Consider the following 21,957-nt stretch of genomic DNA (forward strand, 5'->3'; position numbering starts at 1 on the left):
TACCTACCATTTTAGAGCAGAAGAACAAGAGGGTAATAATTCCACATCAGAAAATCCATCTTTCCCCCAGTTCTTGAAAAGATTGGCTAAACTGGTCGGATTTAATTTAATTCCATTCCAGGAGTCAACAGGGAGTCTCATTGATCGGTGTCTGGATCAAAAGCCCTCCTGCAATGGAGTTGCCATGCCCTTGCATCCTGTCTTGGACAAGCTGGTAAAGAAAGTGTGGCAGACACCCCGCACCATCCCTCCTGTGTCAAAGGAAATTGAGAGAAAATACATCCTCCCTGAGGATGCGGTCGGTTACGTCTCTCAACCCGCACACAAGAGCGTGGTAGTAGAGGCAGCAATGGTGAGGGAGAAGGCAGGCTGGGAGCATGGTACTACACTCCAAAACCTGGAACTGCAGCGTCTGGATGCATTTGGCCAGAGGGTTTACCAGTCAGCGGCTGCAGCCCTTCGCGTTGTGGACTATCAAGTCTACATGGCCAGAGGTCAAGTTGAGCTCTGGAAGAAAGTTTCTGCGCTAGCGAAGCGTCTTCCACAGGACCAATGTCAGGCCTTCCAGGCCATCGTTCTCGAGGGCGCAGACCTGTCCAGGCATCAGGTGCGCGCAGCCTTTGACACAGGGGATACAGTGGCGCGAGCTGCTGCCTCGGGGGTGGATGCACGGCGGTCTGCTTGGCTGCAGGCTTCCAGCTTCCACGAGGAGGTCCAAACAAAACTTGAGAACTTGCCCTACACAGGGGAGAATCTCTTTGGGGAACAGGTGGAAGCCGCTTTACAAAGAGCCAAAAAAAGGCAGGCCACGCTGCGCCTCCTGAGGTCGGTGTACTGCCCCTCGGCCCCCCACAGCGGGGTTGGGAAGGGCAAAGCTCCGCTGCATAAGCCGACTTTCACGTCCACTGTTTGTTTCAAGGGGATGCAGTGCCCTTCTGGGAAGGGTGCCCCACCACAGTAGCAGAACAAGGTGCTCTTCATCCCCTCTTCACAGACAGCAAAAATAAAAGGGTGTTCAAAGAACCTGAGGCGTTTCACTGGTAAATCATGTTTGTTAAACTGATAGCCATTAGCAAGATGACGTGGTCTGCCTTTTATTTCCTCCTGCTTTTGAGTTTCAAGTCCTAAGCTTTATTATGTATGACTAGAAGACAAAAGTGTGTCCAAGTCTCCATTCCTCAGTTCCTGAGAGCGCTCTAATAAACCATCTTATTGTGGAGAACCGTGTACGGTCTGATTCCTCTTGGCAAAGCCACCAGGCCATGGGGAAGAGTAGTACCTCCTAATGGGAAAGTTAAAGAACCAGAAAAGTTTGAGATACTCGCACAGGGATTCCTTCTCTCCCTTCTAGACCAAGGCGGGAAGCTGCCGGTTCAGCCTCCAGCAGAAGCGGTGCCAGCGTGCTTTCTCAGCAGCGATGTTTTTTAAAGGTGAGGTACAAACCTCCTCTGGAGTCGGTGACCTGAGTGGTCGGAGGCTCGTTGTCAGCACAGAGACAGCTTGGCTGGCTCTTGCTTTTTGTGTGTCCAATGCCAATCTGCTAGTTTTCTTTCAATTGAACTGTTTCTCTCTCTTCTCAAGAAGGAAATCTCAGTGAGAGTTTAAGTAATGTCTGCTACTGCTGTTTGTATTGTAAGTGGCTGAAAATACTCTTTTTCTCCCCGAGGAGTTGTCTACCTGGAAAACTGATTGACATGACTTTCCAAACGAACTGCTCTGCTGCAGTTAACCCATATTCTCTGCTATGAAATGACTTTGCATTTATTCTTAAATAAAATCAATTTTATTTCAAACTAGAGAGTCTTGCTGTGGGAATTTATTCTCGAGTGGCTGTCGTGATTGATTTCTCCTTGGTAGGCAAGGCATGGTGTTGCCTAATTCTTGTTAAAATAGGTTGGCTAAACCATTGCACAGAAACACATCTCAGATCAGGACACAGCTCAGCCCTTTGCATCTGTTGGGCTTGTCTTTTATAACGGGAAATTTTATGATACAAAGTTAGAGCTCCAGATACTTGTTTACACTGGGGCTCACATTATCACTGGAGGGGGAGAGCAAATCACTGAGAAATCTAAAAATAACCCCAAACCTTCCGCAGGCAGGAAGGTTCTGTTATTTGCAGAAAGGGAAGTGGCTGACGCAAGGATCCTGTCTCAAAGTGGCCATCGGGGAGTGATACAAGCAGCGCCTCGCCTTGGCTTTTGGGTGGCTCTCAGCATTGCTTGTCCCGAGACACATCCCAGGGCTCACGGGTGAGCGTCCGCGTGGCCCTTCTGGAGGTGGGGCTCTGCTGGAGGTCCCTGCTGTCGGCGGGTAACAAAGGAGCCATCTTGTACGTGGAGTGCCAGTAATTAAGTGAAAGGGGCTTAATTTGACCCCGTTCCACCCTGGTGGATCGGCAACGTGTGAGAGCAGGTGGCCAAGACCGCAGCAGCTCGTCCTGTGCAGCGAGCGTTTGCTGCTCGGCTGCGCAGGGCTCAGTGGACTCATGGAGAGGACGGACATGGAAGGAGCAGTCTCAGCCCCACCATCAGCAGAGCCTACGGGTGCCCATGAGGAGGTTTACAGGTCCCCTCTGGAGACCCTCTTCCAGGTACCAACAGATGTCTGCGTCCCGCTGGTCTGCTGCCACTGAGAGCCAGTCGCTTTCACTGGGTCTTGAGGTGACCCACTCCTTCCCCAGGATCTGTAATATTCCTGAAGCAGCCACGTCTTGTGTTTCTGGGCCGTTTTGTGGCAAATCACACATCTGGAGGCAGTACAGTGCTTGATTGCAGCCCTTTCTTTGAAGGCCTCCCGAAAGCTCTCCTGGTGAGGCATAAAGCTGCCACGGTGAAGCTGCACACACAACTGGGGCTCCTCTCGCCTGGCATTGCTGGGAAAACACTGAGCCTTTATCTGGAATGGTGGCTTTTTTTCTGAACAAGCCACTTCCCTGGGGATGAAGTGGACGGTTGGCAGGAGAGAGGTGTGGGAGGTGTGGCAGGGGTGAAACACTGCAAGAAGTGCCACAGACCCGCAGGAGGAGCAGCTGGGAGCCATGGACTCTGGCTGCGTGGCGTGTAACTTTGTTCCCAAGGCTTTTATAGCATCCTGGAAACCCTCGAGCAGCCCGAACTCAGAAGGAGCCCAGCGAGGACGCAGTGAAGCCTGCAGGCTTGGTGGGGCTGGTAGCAGAGGTGTCGGAGATGTTGTCCATGTGCCTACAAGGTGATGCCTCCTTCAAAAGCCCAACCAAGAGCACAAAGGACATTTCAAGCCACATGCAGCTCCCCTGCACGCGCCATCTAGGATTAATCACCACACTGGGCTCTAACGAGAGTGGGGCAGGGGCGTTGCGATGGGACGGCAGACCAGCGAGGGGGAGTGTGCCAGCAGCAGCATGGGGGGAGACCCCTTCGCAGCAGGTTGGAAAAGCAGCTCTGGGGGAGAAACTGGAGCCGGAGGGTTGTGGTGGGACAGGGGGGGCATCTTGGTGCCACGCTCCCCCGCCGTGTCATCCCAGATGTCTACGGCTCAGGTCTGGGTCATGGTTTGACTGCGGGCAGCATTGCACTGCATCTCCTGCCATTGCCCTCTCCACTGGTGCAACAAATACGCCAGTTCTTTCCCTCCCTCCGCTGCAGCAGCCTCCACTTCATCCCCCACCCCAGATTACTAACCAGTCCCTTGGAGCTGTTCCAACACCCACTGGCTGCCCTCAGCGGTGCCAAAAGATTTCTCTGCTAAAAAGCCAAGCCATAAAAATCACCCTCATGGGCGCAGGATGTCAGCAGAGGCACCGAGGATTACGGCAGTACCTGGGGGTCTGTGGTCCCAAACAGCGAGGGACCCATGCCGGCATCTCAGGGGCTGCCACCGCAGTCTGCGTCTCTGCCAGAAGCGTCTGTGCTGCTCCTGCCCCCCCACACCGATTCTGGTGGGCTGATGGCCCGAAACGGCTGCGTGGGGTGCCCGCAGGCTGGAGCTGTCTGGCTCGGGCAAAAGAAAGTCCCAATGGTGGGCAAATCACTCAAATTAGCAGCACAGATCGCTGCTCCGGTGTGCTGCTGGGTGTCACACTGGGCTGGCGGTGACAGTGCCAGGCAGGTGTATCCTGATGTGTGTAGCATCAGGGCTGAGCTGTGTCTGGCAGCCGCATGTGTGGCACTGTGAAACTTTTAAGTGGCCCAAAGTTAACGCAGAGAGAGTGTAGCACAGCCACAGCTTCAGCAGCGCCACTGCCGCCTGCACTGCGCCAAGCCCTTGCACTCACACTGGCTCTAAGGGACACAAAGGGATGTGCCATTACCTGGAAATACAAGATGATGATCCAGAAGCATCCCTCCAAAAGGCTCCGTTGGCGCATGCTGGCACTGCGGGTCCGGTGCCTGCCTCCATCACACCGTCTCAAATGGATTTCCATCCAGTGCAGGGATGCTGTCCCTTGTCACATGCAGCCGGTGGCTTCTAGAAAGGGCCTGGGTCTGCAGGACACATGCATTCCGGCTTCCAGCCAAGAAGCTCAGATGATTTTAGGAGTAAGAGCTCCCTGGACGACCCGCTGGCCAGTTTCTTCCCTCCCTCTCCAGCCCCAACCCAGGGCTGCTCTTGGCTGCTCATGGCCCATCCTCTGCCACCGCGTTCTGCCTGCTGCCCGTCACACGTGCTGTGTAGCACACAACCCACAAAGGAAAAACCCCGACCGACAAACCGCAGCTCTGGGGGAGGCGGAGGCAAAGCTGAGAGCGGAACCAAAAGACGGTGCAGCCCAGCTCATCACCCTACCCCACCCCCGGGCCACCGGGACCCCACGCCGCGGCAGGATGGAGGATTTAGGTAAGACGGGCCCCAGTGGAGCCAGTCCTGTGCCCAGGCTCGGTGCAGGGTTGTGCCTCGGGTGTCTCAGGGTGAGCCTTGTCCTTCCTCTACCTCAGGGTTGGGTGGGGGTGCTGCAGAGGGGGCAGCAATGGAGCTGCACTCCCTGCCACCGTGCCTCCCCCCATCTCAGGGGACAGATGGGGACCAGGTGGCCAAATAACAGCTTGGCCGAAAATGGTGAGCGCACGAAGGCAGGAAACGGGCTGCAGCAGCGCTGCCATCCTGACTGCACGCAGCGGGGCCGAGCAGCCCCGGGGCGCTGCACCACATCCGAGGGCGCCAGGAGTCATCCCCGGCCCAGGCAGGGGGAGACGGGGACAGGGAAGTGGCCGCACCGTGGGGGGTGTCCCCCTGTGCCCTGACATGAAGGCAGCGAGGTGCCGAGGGGCAGCCAAGGTGGCGAGGCAGAAGCGGAAATAGCGAGAGCTTTGCCCGCCCTGTGGGAAGAGCCGCTCTGGGGGCACAGAAGGCACCGGGGTTTGGCTCTCCCGTGCCGGGGCTCGCGCTGAATTTAAGGGCTGGCGGATGTTTCTCCATAAACCAGAGCTGGTGTGTGGGGGAAGCAGGACCCCCATTGCCGGCGGTCCTGTACGATTCAGGAAGGCCACGCAGTGCGGCTGGCACACGCTGCCTTGGGGACGGGGGTCTGGGGAGGGCGCTCAGCACCCCCGCATCCCCTCGGGGCCCCAGCACCTGCTTGGCAGAACCTGCTGGGAGGCTACTTTTGCTCCTGGGATTTCAGGGGTGGCACAAGACCATCTTGGGGGGTGCAGAGGCAGGGAGGGCAGCCAGTGGCTGGGGCACCCAACCCGGCTCTCTCCGTGCAGATGCTTTGCTGGCAGAACTGGAGCAGAGCTCTCGTCCAGCCTCCGGGGACCGCGTGCTGCAGACACCGAGCTCCTGCGAGCAGGATCCGGCCACAGCGGGGCCCCCAGACCCCCCTGGCCGTGAGCCGCTGGCCTCGGCGGCCCCGAAGGTAATGTCTCGACACAGCGGGGGTGGCGTCTGAGACCCTGCTCAGCCCGTGGCAGGGGTGGCGGGGCGGCAGGGAAGGGTGCCAGGGGAGCATCCTGTGGGCTCAGCCGCAACAGTTTGTCCTTCCAGGAGCAGCTGCCGCCTCGGGCTCAGCCTCCGGGAGAGGCTTTGAAAACAGCGTACAGGTAAAACGTGGCTGTGGGAGGGCAAAGCCGTCTGGGGCTGCCCTTTCCGTAGCTTGGACGCATCCTCTGGGGTCACCCGGCCTCCTACATGTCCCTCCCTGAAAAACAGGTCCTTCCGTGAGCTGGGGTGGGGGGCTGTATCCTGCACCCCTGCAGCACTGCCGGGGCGAGGACTGAGCTTCCAGCCACCCCCTTCCCGCCGCATGTGCCCCCCCTCCTGCCAGCACGTCCCCAGGGAGGGTCCCTGTCCCCTGCTGTCGCCAGTGGGGAAAGGGCAGTGTCTCACGGGGGTGGGGGGTTCTCAGCCCCGGGCACCCTCTGGACAGAGGTGGGAGCCACAGCATCCCTCACGCTCTGCCATGCCGCCCAGCAGCCCCGTACCGGTCCCGCAGCCGCTGCTCCCCTCACCCCCACCCACGGCGGCCGCCCGGCAGCTGGACGAGCTCCTGGCCGACCTGGGCCACATGCAGAGCAAGGTGAGTCCCTGGGGGCAAGGAGGTTGGGGTCCTGGCCCCGGCCCAGCCCTCACCGCCCTCCCTGCTGGCAGCTGGCGGCTGCCGGACGGGGCGCCGGGGCGGCTGCGGAGCCTCAGCCCTCGCTGGACAACTTGCTGGGCAGCCTCACCCGTGACCTGCAGGAGCTGGGCATCACCACCGGCCCCGCCGGCCTCTGCGCCGCCTGCCGCAAGCCCATCGCCGGCAAGGTGAGCCGCGCACACCTCCATCCCGGCCCCCCTCTCCCCTCGGCTCGGGGCGTCCCCTGGAGCTGCTCCCGCTGCCCCCCATCCCCCTGCAGGTGCTCACAGCTCTGGGCAAAACGTGGCACCCCGAGCACTTCGCCTGCGCCCGCTGTGGGCAGGAGCTGGGCGGATGGCCCTTCTTTGAGCGGGGCGGGCGGCCGTACTGCGAGGAGGACTACCACCAGGCCTTCTCCCCCCGCTGCGCCTACTGCGCCGGACCCATCCGTGAGGTAAGTCCCGTCCCCTCGGCCCCCCCCGGCCTCCCACACCGCCACTGTCTGCCTCACCTTGTCTCTCGGCACAGAAAGTCCTCACGGCCCTGGACCAGACCTGGCACCCCGAGCACTTCTTCTGTGCCCACTGCGGGAAGGTGTTCGGAGATGACGGTAAGTCCCAGGGGACGGGCGTGGGGGTTCAGACCCCATTGCCCCCCCCCAGTATCCCCACCACGTCCCGGCACTCGCACCCATTGCCCCATCCCACATCCCCCCACAGTCATCCCTTTGCCTGGTTCGCCTCCCATCCCGGGCACCCCCACGGCCGTGCCCCTCTGCCGGCCTCCCCCTGGCTGGGTGCCCCCCCACACACATCCTCCCCGCAGGTTTCCACGAGCGGAGTGGAAAGCCGTATTGCCGCCAGGACTTCCTGGCCATGTTTGCCCCGAAATGCCAGGGCTGCGAGCGCCCCGTGACAGACAATTACCTGTCGGCCCTGCAGGGCGTCTGGCACCCCGAGTGCTTCGTGTGCGCGGTGAGTGGGCAGGGGAGTGGGGCGGGGGGACGCGGGGGGAGCGTGTCCCCGAGGCTGTGCCAGCCTTCCCCGTCTCCTCCTCCCCAGGAGTGCCTCAGTGGCTTCGCCAGTGGCTCCTTCTTCGAACTGGAGGGTCGGCCCTACTGTGAGCTGCACTTCCACCAGCGGCAGGGCAGCGTCTGCCACGGCTGTGGCCGCCCCGTGACCGGCCGCTGCGTCACGGCTGCCGGACGCAAGTACCACCCCGAGCACTTCATCTGCGCCTACTGCCTGGGCCAGCTGCAGAAGGGCACCTTCCGCGAGCACGGTGACAAGATGTACTGCCAGGCCTGCCATGACAAGCTCTTCCTCTGACCCCCGGTCCCCCCCCAGCACGCAGCCACCCCTCCTGCCTGGCTGGATGTCCCCGCTGTCGTCCCCACCATCAACATCCCCGGCGTCATCCCTGCTGAGCCAAACATCCCTTCTATTTTTCACACCCAATGTCCCTCGCGTTGGTCCTGCCGAGCCAAACATCCCCAGCATTCTCTGCCACGCCAGACATCCCGGGCATCATTCCTTGTCCCCCTCCACCCAAGACATTCCCGGCATTGTCCCTGCCAAGCCACGTGTCCGGGGCATTGTCCCCTCCGCCTGAAGCAATAAAACACCTGGCATTGCCTTTGCTCTGCTCCCTGGTGGCTTTGTGGACCAGGCTGTGAGGTGGGAGGGCTGGAGCCACCCGCGGCCAGGTGCAGCCATCAGTGCTCCCCCCGCCCGCGGGTGCGCGGGGTCTCCCTGTAACCCGGAGGACAGTGTCCCCAGCCCCACTGGAGGAGCAGTTCAAGCTCCAGCCATGCGGGAAATGGGCACCACCGCAGACCCACATCCCACTGCCACAGGGCAAAAAGCGCCGCCCTGTGCCCCAGAGAAACCTTTCCAACAGCAAACTGCTTCAGTAAAAAGCTGGTTTGAAGCAGAAGCCGGAAAACTGCTTCCAAAGAGGTATTCCCACAAGTTTACAGAATCTCTTTCTGTATTTGTTTTCACACACACGGGTGAAAGACAGCGTTTCAGCCTGGGTTCGGTATTCCCCAGGAAGGGACAAGCACGTTCGCAGCCCTGCTCCAGAGGGGTCCCCCAGCCACGTTTGCTGAGGATGCGCTCAGCAGTAGACAAATGATGGTATCTCTGCACTTGTGCAGAGTCTACCAACCACCAGCGGAGAGGGGAAATTCAGGGAAAGGCTTCCCAGCAGGAAGCCCCGATGCTCTGGGGAGAGCAGCCCCAAGCACCCTATGAAACCATTGGGAGCTCAGTACAAAGCAAAGCTTTGGTGCCTTATTTTTCCTCCAACCTTTTGCTAGAGAGAGGAGGGAATGTCACTGCAGCCCCAGAAACGTTCTGCCACAAAGCAGCACCTTTCAGAGTCATGCACAGCCAAGCCCCTGGAGAAGACACTTGGTCCCAAATGCAAAGCTAAAACGCCAATGGGGCAGCCACAGACACACTTTAAAAACTTTATTTATATAAAAAAATCATTTTGTTTCAAAAGCGTTACAAGAGTGTGCACAGGAATCAGATAAAGAACGGCTCGTTGCTCCCCGCTCCCCTCCTCCCCGGCCCCACTCCCCAGCAGGGCAGGGGTGGCCCCGGAGAGCCAGGGTGGGGGGGGAGAGAAGGGGGAAGGTGGTTTTTTTTTTTGGTTCATTTGGAATTAAAAATTAAAAAAAAGGAATTAGTGTTTTACATATTTAAAGGAAAAGAGAAGAGTTAGACCCCAGAACAAAACCAAACTGAGCTGAGGTGGGGCTGGAGCCAGAGAGGGCTCAGCCAGAGCCGGGAGGTGCTTTTGGGCAGAGGAGCGGGCAGGAGCAAGGCACCAGTTCTGCCTGCTGCAGCCTCCCCACACGAGCCCACAGTTCGGGGGGACGCCCAGGCCGGGGGGGGGGATCCAGCTCCAGTCTGCAGCCTCCTACAGAGGCTTCCAGTTGCCCGGGGAGCCTGCGGGCTCCCCAAAGGATCACAGCACTCAGACGTGGCCCCCACTGACGCAGCACGGAGGAGGAAGAGGACGTGTACGTCCCGGCTCCTGCGGCAGCCCGGTCTCCCCAGGAGGGGAGGCAGATGAGAGCCCAGCACCACACCAGTGAGGAGAGGGGGGCTGGGAGCCTCCCCAAAATAGGCTTCCAGCCCCACCGCAGAAAGCAACGGCTCCCGGCGGGGAAGGGAAGCGCTCAGCCCTGCCGGGAGCCCAGGCAACACCCCTTCCCCAGCAGAGAAGCCAGACAGTACGATTCAGAGAGCTATTTCACAGTGGCAAAAGAAAGGCACGTGTCGAGAGAAAGTTGGAGGGGCACTGCTGCAGGGGGCAAGGGGGGGATCCTGGCTCTACCCGCCCGCAGCCCTGCCAGTGCCTGCTCCTCACACCTGGCACACCGCGCACCCCACGCAGCCTGCCTCTCCCCAAAGGCCCCGCCGCACCGCCTCCTGCCGCAGGGACCCGTCGCCTCCCACACGGGGAGGCACATCCCGAGCCCCCCGCGCTCACCACCCACATAAGGATCCCCCCTCACAGCCACGGGGTAGGGGCCAGCGGCCCCATCCAGACCCCTCCACAGGATTCAGAGCCAGGTCCCCCTTCTCACGCCCCTGACGCCTCATCTAGAGCAAAGCAAGTGAAGTTATTGCTGTTTTGTCCTTCCCCTCACCCCCCTCCCCATGATTCCAGCCCCCCTCATCCTGGTCCCACTGCCACCAGGGAGGGATGCTCCCCGCGGCCCTGGTTGAAAAGCACAAAAATATATCCTATAGACAAAAAAACAACAACAAAAAGGCGGTGAGTGAGGTCCCAGTCTCTGTCCCTGCAGATGTCTCCAAGCAGAGGGAAAGCACGGGAGAGAAGGCAGTTCCTGGTCAAGGCAGAGATCCAGAGTCCTTTTGCAGCATCCGCGCCGGTCGAGCCGGCAGAGTCAGGCAGGAGAGTTTACTCTCTGGAGGAAGGAGGTGGCGGAGGACAGGGAGGAAGAGTTACCAGTCGAGGTGTCCCCAAACGGGGAGGTGCAGCGGTCTGGAGGAGGCAGAGTGGCCCGGGCTGTCCAGGGGGAGCAGGCCCAGTCATTTGGCTGGCTAGTTGGCACAAACGGTCCAGCAAAAAATCCAAAAATAAGACAAGGTAAAAGTCGGTCCATTCCACCACGAAGAGTTATATATATATATTTATATATATATAATATATTATCAACCCAAACTGAATGGAGGCGGGGCTGGCAGCTAGATCTTCTGCTGTGGAGAGAGAGTGAGTGAGAGACATTAGTGTGCCCAGAGAGCGAGCAGTGGAGACACGACCACGGCCCCGATGGATCAGGCAGCGATTGCAGGCAGCGGTGATCACAGCAGGATTTGGCTGGCCAAAGCACCCCTAACAGCGCAGCAGGATCTGTCACCACTGTTCAGATTGGGCAGGACACCGCAGGACATACCGACACAGGGGAAAACACGGCAGCATCCTCCTCCGCCTCCTCTACCTCGGGCTGCGGTTCCTGCCCCTCCTCCTGCTGCAGACACACGGGGGTTAGTAGGGGCGGTGGAGTGGGGTGGGGGTGTTAGTTGCGGGAGCCCAGCTCTCCCCTCCTCCTGCCAGCCAGGACGGTGACGTGTCATCTCCTGCACCCCAGTCCCGCTCACTCTCCCCTCGTTAGGAAGAGCTGCTCACCATCAACGGCGCTGCCTTCACCGGCTCCATATCTCCGAGGTCACCAGATCGGTCCAGTGTCCTGCTGTGGTCCCTCTCATTGAGTGTGGAATAGTTGTCTGGAGCAGGAGAGGGGACGGTCAGACATGTCACCTCCATGGGAGGCAGCGTCATCCCCACAGGAGGCGAGAGCCTGCCCACCCCCACTCCCTCTCCTACCTGGTCCCATGTTGCTCATCTGGATCTCTTCCCGGGAGGATTTCTTGTCTACAAGCATGGGAGAACAGCAGATCAGACGCAGCCCCTGCAGCCACAAGCAGCAGAGGAGCCACTGCCCACCCCGGCTAGAGGAGCCCAGACCCCGCTGCAGCCACAGCACTGTCGACCCAAGGATGCTACAGGGCCTACATTAACTGCATGCATCATTTCCAGACCCGAAAAGCCATCTAAAGCCCAAATTGATGGCTTTGTGTGAGCAGCTGTGGCTGCCAAGAAAGCCAGGGCTGAAGAGCGGGGAGGGGACAGAGGCCAGCTGCTCTGGGTACCCACAAAGTAGAAGACGACAGTGGGGACAGATGCTGAAGGGAAGGCACGTACCTGTTTTTTGGTTCCTGTCGATGAGAGGCAAGGTGCTGTCATCAAAGGAGTTGCCTCCCTGGGTCCGAGAGGCATTGCTCAGGTTCACCTGGAGTGACAGACAGTGACCACTCCCACCCTGGCACAGATGCTCCTTTCCCCATCGGCACATCCCACCCCTCCAGCCCCCAATGCTAGGGCAGACCCAGGAACCCTCCCACAGCCCTTGAGGAAGGGCCCTGAAGCAACCAGAGGGTGCTCCAGAGCCCATGGCTGCACCCACACAGAGGAGCAGAGGCGGCCTGCCCATGCTGTGTCAGGGCAGCACCCAGCCCTTCAGAAGCAAGGACAGTCCCAGCTTCTGGGAAAAAACCCGAGAGCCCTGGAGAACCTTGTTCTTCAGCACTGCCACAGGGGCTTTTAGTGCTGCAAGCTTTCACACGCAGACCTGCAGACGTGTGTGGGGGACACAGGGCTTAAAGCTTTACAGAGTGTTACTTCCTTAGTAGAGACTTCCTGATGCCACCTCCTGAGAAGTGGCAACGGGGACACCTTCAAGAGTCTCCAATCCCACCAGCAAGGTAGGAGCTGAAATCCAGTACTGCTGAGCTCCAGGAACACCCTTTCTCCCTGCCGCAGCACCCTACCTACCGCCCCAGCCACAACAGGGCACCCCCATGCCCATACCTGGAAATCTGACTTCTTCCAGCCTTCCTTCTCCAGGGGCTTCCGCAGCTCTTTATATCCCCAGACGGTCTGCAAGACGAGGGCAGCTGCTCGGACTTCTCTCTCTGAGCGGTTTCTAGAAAGAGGTGGAGAGAGACATTTAGCAATACTCACGGCCTCGAGGAAGCTCCTGGAGGAGCCCCTCTCCACCCATTGCATTATCCTTCAAGCAGAGCCTACCCAGATTTGTTGATCAGCACCAACTTCTCAATCCCCTGCGTTTCCCGCAGCTTCTTGGCAGCCTCAAGATTGTCTACAATTACTTCATTGATGGTGTTGAGGATTGATACCACTGTGTCCTCAGAGAGGTTTTTGGCTGGGGTCTGCTGGCCTCCAGGCAGGTTCTTCACTAGGTTGGGGATGGCGTGTTTGCCTGGGAAGGGGAAAGAGCTGGGCGTGAGCAAGCAAGGAAGAGGACTGCGAGGGAAAAGAAATCCCTGCAGAAGGAGCAGGGACAGGTGACCAATTTTTATGTGCCTCTCGGTGAAGCCTGGCACATGCTACTTGGAGAGGAGCAGTAGACAGAGGTTGGTCTGATGCCATGCCCACACACTCTCTCAGCTGCCAAGAGCGGGAGGAAGCTCCTGCCTAACCCAGACAGGTACAGAGCGCGTGATGTCCTCACCTATCAGCTCTTTGTTACGCAAGTCGACAGCCAGGTTGCGCAGAGCTCCGGATGCCGCTTTCACCACTCGCTCGCTGTCGTGGGTCAGGAGGTCAGCAATGGCGGAGAGTCCCTTCTCCTGGCGCAGCGCCGCGCGGATGTACCGGCCGTACTGCGGGGCAGAGGCAGAGCCCCACACTGTAACCTGGGCAGGCACAGCCTCTCCCCGCCCCTGGGCCGGGCACACCACCGGGAGCCCTGCCACCCACCCTCGTCTTGGGAACCGAGGGCCCTGGCTTCACCCACAGCTGGACAGACTGCAGAGGTCCCACTCCTGTCCCCAAGCCCCCCTGCAGGCCAGACAAGGATTCCCAGATAGTCTTTCCATACACACCAAGAGAAGGCAGGTCAAGGGGCTGTAGAGCAGCCCCAAACCTCCATCCCCTGCCCACGGCCTACAGAAAGGCAGGGACGGCAGGGAGCCGGCGGCCAGCGGAGACCCGCACAGGCAGCCCTCAGGAAGGCACAGCTGACGGGAAGCACAGGGCCCCTAACAGCACAGGAGGGACCTGCTGCACACCTGAACACCATCTTCTTGGGCAGCGAGCCATGCACAAAGCGAACAGCCTAAACCGGCAGAGCCTTGGCCATCTACAGCCCTGCCGGTACCCCAAGGGCGATGCCCCCTCCTCCCCACAGCCCCTTTCCCTGCAACACAGCCGAAGGTGGACATGGTCAGCTCCACGAAGCACTCACCGTCCAGCTGCCAGCACACAGGTTCTGAATGGCTCCCGCCGAAGCCTCTAGGATGGCTGGAGTCTTGCTTTCCTTTAGGAGGGAGATGTATATCCGGACCACTTCTGGCTGGAAGAGGAGCTCGTAGCCTGCCAGAAGAACACGGGTAGGAAGGACTTACTCGAGGGCTCTACTATCACCCAACTCGAAGGAGCGCTGCAGGGCAGACGAGGCCGAAAGGTTGTACCCAGGCTCGCTGCTCCCTGGAGGCGGGACCCTTGGTACAGAGGGGGCCAGGCTGCCCCACAGGACCAGAAACCCCAGCCCCGACCAAGGATGCCGCGGCTGCTGCCTGCAGTCCCCAACACACCGCTGCAACTCAGGAGAGGTTTGGGCTGAGCCGTGGCACTGCTGCCACCAGCAAGGAGACCTCGATGTCACCACCGCAGCGGGCTGAGCAGTGCCCAACCCAGGCAAGGACACTCGGTGGGGCAGCAAAATTGGCAGCCGGGTGCTGTGGCAGCAAAAGGCTCAGCCCACAATCAGCAGGAGGAAGGGGAAACACCCCGAGCAAGTGGCCACCAACACCACGTTGAAGACGCTTGGGTTCAGCTCACCCTCAGAGACTCAACCAGGTCTCCACTACGCTAACAGGCCATCAGGGATCAGGCCTTCAAGAATTAACTCTTTTCCATGGGAACGTATGCCAAGAAATTACTTCTAAAGCAGCAGCAAGACTGCAGTTTACAGTTTCAAGCCCAGGTTTTCCACCCTGCTCTCTGTCCTCAGCTGTGCTGAGGGATGTCCCCAGCCCCCAAAGACACAGCAAGTGGCTTCTCAGGCTTCCAGCAGAGACAGGTGCTGGCTCTTCCCACAGCCCAGGTCAGCCTGAGGAGCCACCATCGCACGTTTGAGCTGCTCGCCAGGTCAGGTCTGTTCCAAGTTTCCTTGTGATTCTTCTAGCTTGAGCCTTCGTACCCCTTGAAGCACCAAGGTCCTCACAGGGTGTTTTGGGGCAGAAGGAGCTGAACTCAAGCCCTGGGGTAATGCCCACTGCTTGGCCAGCCAGAGAGGGGCATGTTTCACAGCCCTCCAGACGGCAAGACACTTGCCCCCAGAGGCTTCTTGGGCCCTTCCTCGCGCTCATGCTGGAGAACACTTTACGGCAGGGAGGTTTGGCTTTAAACCCTGCCTGTTCTTCACGCCCGGGAGAGAAGGGCAGGCGAGAGGGCAACCATGCGAAGTAGTCCGAGACCACCATAGAGAGCTACCATTCCTAAGGCTGTGCCACCACGCCGTCCCTCAGTCCCTAGGGCAATAGTTCCCTCAGCAGCCCCAGGAAGCACGTCGTGAGGGAGCACTGACCTCCTCCAAGCACAACAAGCACCCTCACAACCATCTGTGGAAAAGCCAGTGTTTTAACAGGCGCTTGAGCAACCAGAAACGCACCTCCTCCAAACCAAACCTCTGCTCATTTGAGAGGCTCACTTCAATGGGAAATCAACTCTACTCCTCTCCTGGACTCCTTGTGGAGAGGCAGCCCTGCACACCCAAGCCCTACGCAAACACACAGAGGAACATACCTTTGGCTGGAGTTGTTCTTTTGGGAAAATCCACTGTATCGGCACCAGGGTCTTCTGGGAGCTTTTTACCTTCAAACGGCAAGCAGAGCGGCATAAGACACCTCTTCTCCCCACCCATCTCAGCCCAACAGCTCTTTGCCACTTGCTACGAGAATAAGCCCAGAGGTGAGCTGAAGCTAAGCTACCAGCATGTCCCAGGAGGGGATGTCAAGGGCATTGGCCACACTGCAGGCAGTACGTGCCCAGCTGGGAGGGAACAAAGAGAGCTGGAGAAAGTACCCAATCAAACCATGGAAAAATTAAAACCAAGAGCGCACTCACCTCTGGAGAACCACTCGTCTATTGGCGAAGCGGAGAGAAGGACAGGAGAGAGGGGAGGCAGGAGGAGAGAAGTGCCGACAGCATCATGGGGCACATCATTTGGCAAGAAAGCAAAGGGAAGGGGCAACACAGGAGAAAAGGGAAGGTGGGGAGTTAGTGGACATCTATCCATCACCGTCCCACCACCACAGAAACCCACCATTAGCTTGTGTCAAATGCTTTGGTTAAGCCAAGCAGCAGCTCCCAAAGCCGGGGGGAGGCACGGGCCACTGCGTCTCCAGAGAAAGCTGCCGTTTAGCCTTCGCACAAGAGATGCCAGAGTAGGAGCGCAGAGATCCCAGACCACCCTCAAGCTCCACTGTAGTAGATCTGTCTTTACCCCACCTCCCTTCACGCTGCTGCCACCCAACGAACCTTTGCCCTTCTTGGCACCAAAGCAGCTCGCAGCATGGGGCCCAGCGTTGTTGGCAGGGGCCAGAGGAGTCTCCTGGTAGCGCTCGGCATGGGGGATCTCACGGTGGACTTGGTAGGACAAGTTTCTCAGCAGGCACACACAGTTCTCCACCAGCTAGAGACAAAGCCAGGTAGTTTGACTTGGAGCAGCACGTGCCCATCTCGTGTCTCTGAGCGAGGGCCCCGTCACAGCATGCAACCTGGCGCCAGGCCAAGGGGGGCTGAACTGGGACCAGGGGGACGTGCACCCCCTTCCCAAAGCAGGCATGGCCAGTTCTGCAGGCATGAGTTCACACTCTGCTGGGCCAAAAATATCTCTGCCATAAGCATGAACGGTCCAAGGCTCAAGGAAGATTCAAGCCAACGCCTTGTCAAGGCAGACCAGGGAGCCCTGAGCCAGGGGGACACCAGCGTGGGGATGAGTGACACCACTAGACCCCTGCTGGGGGGCAAACGTTCCTACTGTAAACTGCAGGCTGACTGCCAGACACCTCCCGGTCAAACAGGTCGCACGCCACCTCTTCCCAAATGGAGATGGTGGAAAGGCGTGAGCCTGGACTGGGCTTTCCCAAGCTAGTCTGGCTAGACCAAATCCCTTCCCTGGTGAAAATTCCTTCCCATCCACTCTACATCTGTCTTGGGATGAACCCAACTTCAGCCACCATGAACAGCAGAGCACTGCTAGAGCTGGTTGACAAGGGCAGAGCTCTCCATGTGCCCCCACAACACCCCCGCTGTGCTACCTTGCTGTCTGAGTCCTTCTGGCCAATCTCAGACTGGACGATGTAGATTAGGGCATCCACCAGCCCGTCACATTCCCGCAGCTTCCGACGGGCCTCGCTTCGCTCTGAGCTCACGTTCCTGGCAGGCAGGAGAGAACCATCATGGGAGGGACAGCTGAGAGCATGTGAGGAACAACCCACAGCCAACAGAGCTCAAACCAGAGAGACTCCTGTAGCTCCCCTCCACCAAGAAACACCTCCAGAATCAAGGACTGCATCACCAATAGCTGTCCTAGGAGAGCTACTCCTCCACAGACCTCCTTTGGCGGTCCCAGAAAGCTAGCAGGAGACGCCAGGAAGAAGTGTTACAGCAGCCCCAACCCACGCCAGCCCTCTGCCCACAGTTGGTAGCCCCCTCCCATACCTAAGGCAGCCAGCAGTGTTGGTGAGCACCGACTCCCACTCGATATGGCGGGGTTTTGAGTCCTCGTTGGGTTCTCGCTCCCAGCCCGAGCGGGGAATGACAACCTCATCAGTCAGAGCATGTAGTGCATGATCCACAATGGCCATCTTGATGGAGTCGTGCGAGGACAGGTTCCACAGTGTTCCTGCAATGCCACAAGTGATCGGTCAGACCACGTGGACTTAAAAACCTGCATTGTGCATCCACCCAACAGATTAGCCCCTCCACCGCTCCCTGAAGCCATTACCTGTGATAACCTCTGTGAGGTCCATGTCATGGGCCTTTCGCAACAGGCGCACCAGAGCAGGTACCCCATCGCAGTTCTTTATGGCAATCTTATTGTCTTGGTCCTTGCCGAAGGAGATGTTCTTGAGGGCTCCACAGGCACCATAGTGCACCTCTTTCTTAGGGTGGTCCAGCAATCCCACCAGCACAGGAATGCCCTTCAGCTTGCGCACCTCTGTCTTCACTTTGTCGTTGCGGTAGCAGAGGTGCTGCAGGTAGGCGGCCGCGTTGGACTTGACGGCATCCAGCCGGAAGCTCAGCATGGCTATTACCTCCGGCAGCTCTGGCTGGCGCCAGTTGCCCGGGGCTGGACCTCCCTTCCGCAGGCTGTCCAGACTAGCCAAGCTACCCCGCTCGTGCTGAGCCAGAGGCGCCCAGTAGTACCGGTCAGGGGCCACTTCATCCACCAGCATGTCTTCATAACTCCTAGGAGAGAGGACAGCAGGCATCAGCATGAGCCCTAGACCTGGGGGGGAAATGCTGTGCCCCCTCCAACCCACCAGAAGATGGGCTGAAGCACACATGGTGTCCAGTCACCACTACCACACTGGAGCACACTGGGTAGACCTCCACCGAGGCGGCAGCGCAGCGTCAGGGCACCTGCCCGCTCCCCACACAGGGTCCAGCCAGAGCTCGTAGCTGCAGGAGACCACCCCCGAGGTGTCCCCAGCCCTGCTCAGGAAGCAGAAGGTTGTTCCCCAGGAGAAGGCAGCCTCAGCAGCCATTCCAGTCCCTTCCCACCCACCCACCGGGTTTAGCTTTGGGTCAGAGGATGGATCCTGGTCTCTGCGTAACCTCCGCGGAGGCAGGAGCCAGACCGAGGCACAAAAACCCAGCTGGGCCTGCAGCCGCTAGAGGGCAAGTTCATACCACCAGCAGCTGCCGGGAGAGCAAACCACCCAGGAGCTCCCCAGGCGTTACACCAGCACCGCCCGGGCGCAGCAAGAGCCCAGAGTCCCGTTTCAGTCCCCTGCTGCACCGTCCGGCCGTACCCAGCACGGCATCCCATCGCTCCAGCTGCCCCACAGCAGCCCGGGACGCGTGAGCCGCTGCCGGACCGAGCCACCGCCATCATTTCGGAGCATTGTGGCTGGAACAGAGATTTTTACCCAGGACGGGGCTCAAACTCTCTTGCCCGCAGATGCCAGGCGATACATGCAAGTCGCACTGCCGCCCAGGGGACAGGCTCAGTCGGGCACCAAGAGACACCCAGGCTCCAGGGACGGCCCTCGCTGCTCCCAGCCCCGCTGTGGGGAAGAGCAGTGGTCCCACACCCCCTGCCCCGGTGAGGAACAGCTCACCCACAGACCCAGCGGCACCAGGAATGAGCCCCAACAAGCACATGGGGGCGACAACTAGTCCCCCATGCGCCAGGGTGACATTTAGCACCCTCAGAACATACACCATGCAAAATCCTGGATTCTTGCCCTATATTTGTAGTCACTGACAATATAATCCTTCCCCCACCCAAGCAGAGGAATCCACCGGTTTCCAACAGAAGGGGATGGGAGGGGACCTGGCAATTAAACAGAGGGGCCTGACTGCTGCTGTCACCCCTGCAGCGCCAGGGCACCGGGGACGCACAGCCAGGCTCCGGGATGAGGCAGCACCCTCTGGACCACATCTGTCCTGGGGACTGCATGCCACCTTCTGAGCTCCCAGATCAGGTACAGGCAGGGGAAGTTGTGAAGAAGGATGGTAGCAGGTCCTGCTCCTTGTGCCACAGCTTCCCCTACAGCCTGCGGCACGGGACTCGCCAAAACCACCAGCTCCAGTTGCCAAAACCACTGGCTCCAGGTGGCAGCCGCTTCCACAGCCACATCCCCCTCAGGCGCTGCTCCACAGCTGCCCCCACAGTGCCACCAGGGATGGTGGCAGCGGGCTGCGAGGCTGGCTTTCAAGCATGTCCCCAGGGAGAAACGCCACATGGCCTGGCTACTAAGAGATGCCGAGGACTCCGGCCGCTCTGGGGAGTCACTCCCCACTGCTGCGGCACACAGTGGTGCTCAGTGCACCCCGCCGACCACCACCGCCATCCCCGCAGCAGGACAAGGCAGGAGCAAGATGCAGCTGAGTGCCAGCGCTGCAAACGAGCCACCCCATCCTCGTCAACACGGCTGGCAGCTGACCTCGCTCCCATGCCCAGACTCCTGAGAGGGAGCTCCTGCCCCACCACGAGGGTCTTTGGGTGCTGGACCCCCCCTGCCCCTCCAGGTGAGACGGGGCTGGCAGGGAGGGGGAGCACACCCTGCGCTGCTGCTGACCCCCCCTTCCCTCTTCCCCTGCAGAGAGGAAACGCTGAGAAGAGCCACAGGAGAGGGGACCCGCACGCTTTGTGGCCGATGGCAGCCAGCACGTGCTGTGTCTCTCAGCCCAACACGCTCCTTCGTCTCTTGCACGCCTGGCAAGCTGCCTCCCTGAAGGAAGTCATTAACAGCCAGGCTCCTGCTCAAGACAAACATCTCTGAGGCAGGGGGGGATGCTGATCTCGCCCGTTCCCATTCCTGCGAGCCCGGCGGCTGAGCGCGGATGGTAACTGAGAAGGCCGGGGACAAGCCAAGCTCAACAGCGCCTGGATTCCACAGATTGCTGCGATCTTTATCGGTCTGCCTGGGGAGGGAGAGCCTGCTCGTGGGCCGCACCAACCCATCTTCCATTCCCTGCACCATCCCTGCGGGACACGGTGACATCTCCACCAGGGCTGCTCCTTGGTCATGCCTTCTCCCTCTGTTGTGACCCAAGTTCCCCGGTCTCCCACCCGGCTGCAGGTCCTGCATCTGGCTCCTGGAACTCCTGTCCTCCAGGATCTGGAGGGGCAGAAGGAGCACAGACACCATCCAGCCCAGCAGAGAGGACTCGTGGTCTCAAAGGCTGAGCTGTTCAGGCTGGGCCATCCAGGGAGGGTTCCTGCCCCTGCGTGCTGGGCAGGACACGAGCCCAGGGGAGGTTTGCATGGCAGAGCCTCTGTCTCAGCTGGTGTTTGCTCCCTCCACAGCCCCCGGCTGGAGCGAAGCAGCCACAGGTTGGACATGCCTGCTTAACCCCTCCTGCCCAAGCTGCTCACCGAGGGGCAGGCAGTGAAACTGCTGTCGCTGGCTTCTCGCAAGCTGCTTGAGTCGGTGCAGGCAGCGGGGGCAGCAGCCTTGCCTGCCCTCCTCCAGTCGCACAAGGTGCGGCGGGACGGGGAAATCAATCTGGGTGAACAACCGCCCTGACTGGTTCAGCACAGCAACAGAAACGCTTGTGCTGGCAAAAGCCGAAAGGACAGACAGAGCTCCTCCTTCAGTCCCTTCTGCAGCCAGGAGCTACCGTGGATTTACAATGCCTCGAGACGGGCAGATCTCCGGTAGGGGCTGGTAAGAGCCCCCTTTCCCTCTGGTCTCTCCCCCTGCCTCCATTTTATGCCCTAGGGGCTTAAGCAGCCTGTGCTCAGCCTTACCTCTTCCCCCCCTGCCCCAGGGCACTCAGGAGATGTACATCCACCCCAGCCTGCTGGCACAGCCCCTCCCCATCTGGGCTGGACGGGGCTCTGAGCACCCTGGTCTAGTGGGAGAAGTCCCTGCCCAGGCAGGGGGTTGGAACTGGATGATCTTCAAGGTCCCTTCCAACCTAATCCATTCTGTGGTTCTTTCTCTGACACCCAGGCTCAGCCCCTCGCTCCATTCCTGCTCCACCACCCTCCTCCAGCACCTCCCCAACCCCAGCAGAGCCGGCCGAGAGGCTCTGGCAGCCAGCAGCAGCGTTTGTGCAAGAGGCACGGCTGACACAAGACACCAGCCTACAGCAGTCATGGCCTCAGGTGTGTACTGCCGCAGGACGCCCGGCCACAAGCCCGGCAGCGCAGCTGAAGGACCACCAAGACCCTGCTCGGGCTGCCCAAGGGCAGTCAGCCCGGCGGGGCGCCACCATTGCCATCGCCAGCAAACAAAGGAGGGGGAGAAGCTGCTACTGCCAAACAGGTTGAGCAGCTCCTCCCTCCCTGCCCTGCGGGAGGACGGAGCTGTAGGAACCCTCCCGGGGCTCTGCGGGGCTCAGCACCGCTCTCCCCAGCCCGTGCTCAGTGCCGCTCCACAGGGCTGCTCTCGGTTTGGGGCAGCCCCGTCACCAGGGTGCTGCTACGCCCAACGCAGGGCCGTGCCGCCGCGCAGCCGGCACCGGGTAGGGCTCCCTCCCAGCGGTGTACGCCAGGCTGGGGCATGGAGGAGCCCACCACCCCACCAGCAGGAGGGGAAGGGCCCCGAGCTACATCCCACCACCCAGTGGAACTCCTTGCTGCAGGACGACTGACCGGCTCAATTAGCACCAAG

The 21,957-nt window shown here is 59.9% G+C and overlaps 2 protein-coding genes across 7 annotated transcripts in view; one reads left to right on the top strand and one right to left on the bottom strand.

The window, feature by feature from the left end:
* The first annotated feature begins 4,780 nt into the window (after positions 1-4,780).
* On the top strand, positions 4,781-8,218 carry LPXN (leupaxin). The gene is made up of 9 exons (XM_082500240.1): positions 4,781-4,818; positions 5,688-5,841; positions 5,952-6,020; positions 6,391-6,496; positions 6,568-6,723; positions 6,816-6,989; positions 7,064-7,145; positions 7,361-7,509; positions 7,597-8,218. Exons 1-9 carry the CDS (start codon positions 4,806-4,808, stop codon positions 7,861-7,863), a joined length of 1,170 nt encoding a protein of 389 aa, XP_082356366.1. The 5' UTR covers positions 4,781-4,805; the 3' UTR covers positions 7,864-8,218.
* Positions 8,219-10,234: 2,016 nt separating this feature from the next.
* The window catches only part of CTNND1 (catenin delta 1), a 30,410-nt gene continuing 18,687 nt past the window's right edge, over positions 10,235-21,957 (bottom strand). For 2 of the 6 annotated variants that reach the window (XM_082500229.1, XM_082500230.1), the window contains 14 exons: positions 17,613-18,076; positions 17,327-17,510; positions 16,924-17,041; positions 16,142-16,295; positions 15,728-15,745; positions 15,407-15,475; positions 13,845-13,972; positions 13,110-13,260; positions 12,665-12,857; positions 12,446-12,560; positions 11,780-11,867; positions 11,402-11,449; positions 11,204-11,301; positions 10,801-11,045 (listed from right to left, as the gene is read on the bottom strand). In XM_082500229.1, the coding sequence (XP_082356355.1) occupies positions 10,941-11,045; positions 11,204-11,301; positions 11,402-11,449; positions 11,780-11,867; positions 12,446-12,560; positions 12,665-12,857; positions 13,110-13,260; positions 13,845-13,972; positions 15,407-15,475; positions 15,728-15,745; positions 16,142-16,295; positions 16,924-17,041; positions 17,327-17,510; positions 17,613-18,076 (1,933 nt within the window). In that variant the 3' untranslated portion in view covers positions 10,801-10,940. Of the gene's footprint in view, positions 10,774-10,800; positions 11,046-11,203; positions 11,302-11,401; positions 11,450-11,779; positions 11,868-12,445; positions 12,561-12,664; positions 12,858-13,109; positions 13,261-13,844; positions 13,973-15,406; positions 15,476-15,727; positions 15,746-16,141; positions 16,296-16,923; positions 17,042-17,326; positions 17,511-17,612; positions 18,077-21,957 lie in introns of those variants that run through there. The other 4 variants (XM_082500225.1, XM_082500226.1, XM_082500228.1 and 1 more) reach the window with 4 other exon arrangements.

The sequence above is a fragment of the Vanellus vanellus genome (assembly GCF_965231255.1).
Source record: "Vanellus vanellus genome assembly, contig: HAP1_SCAFFOLD_405, whole genome shotgun sequence".
In the NCBI taxonomy this organism is placed as follows: Eukaryota; Metazoa; Chordata; class Aves; order Charadriiformes; family Charadriidae; genus Vanellus; species Vanellus vanellus.

Excerpts from the sequence above, each read along its gene's own strand:
- LPXN (XM_082500240.1), top strand. Across the intron at positions 5,842-5,951 it reads TCGGCGGCCCCGAAGGTAAT|TTTGTCCTTCCAGGAGCAGC; the intron begins GTCTCGACACAG and ends CAGCCGCAACAG. Across the intron at positions 6,724-6,815 it reads GCAAGCCCATCGCCGGCAAG|GTGCTCACAGCTCTGGGCAA; the intron begins GTGAGCCGCGCA and ends ATCCCCCTGCAG.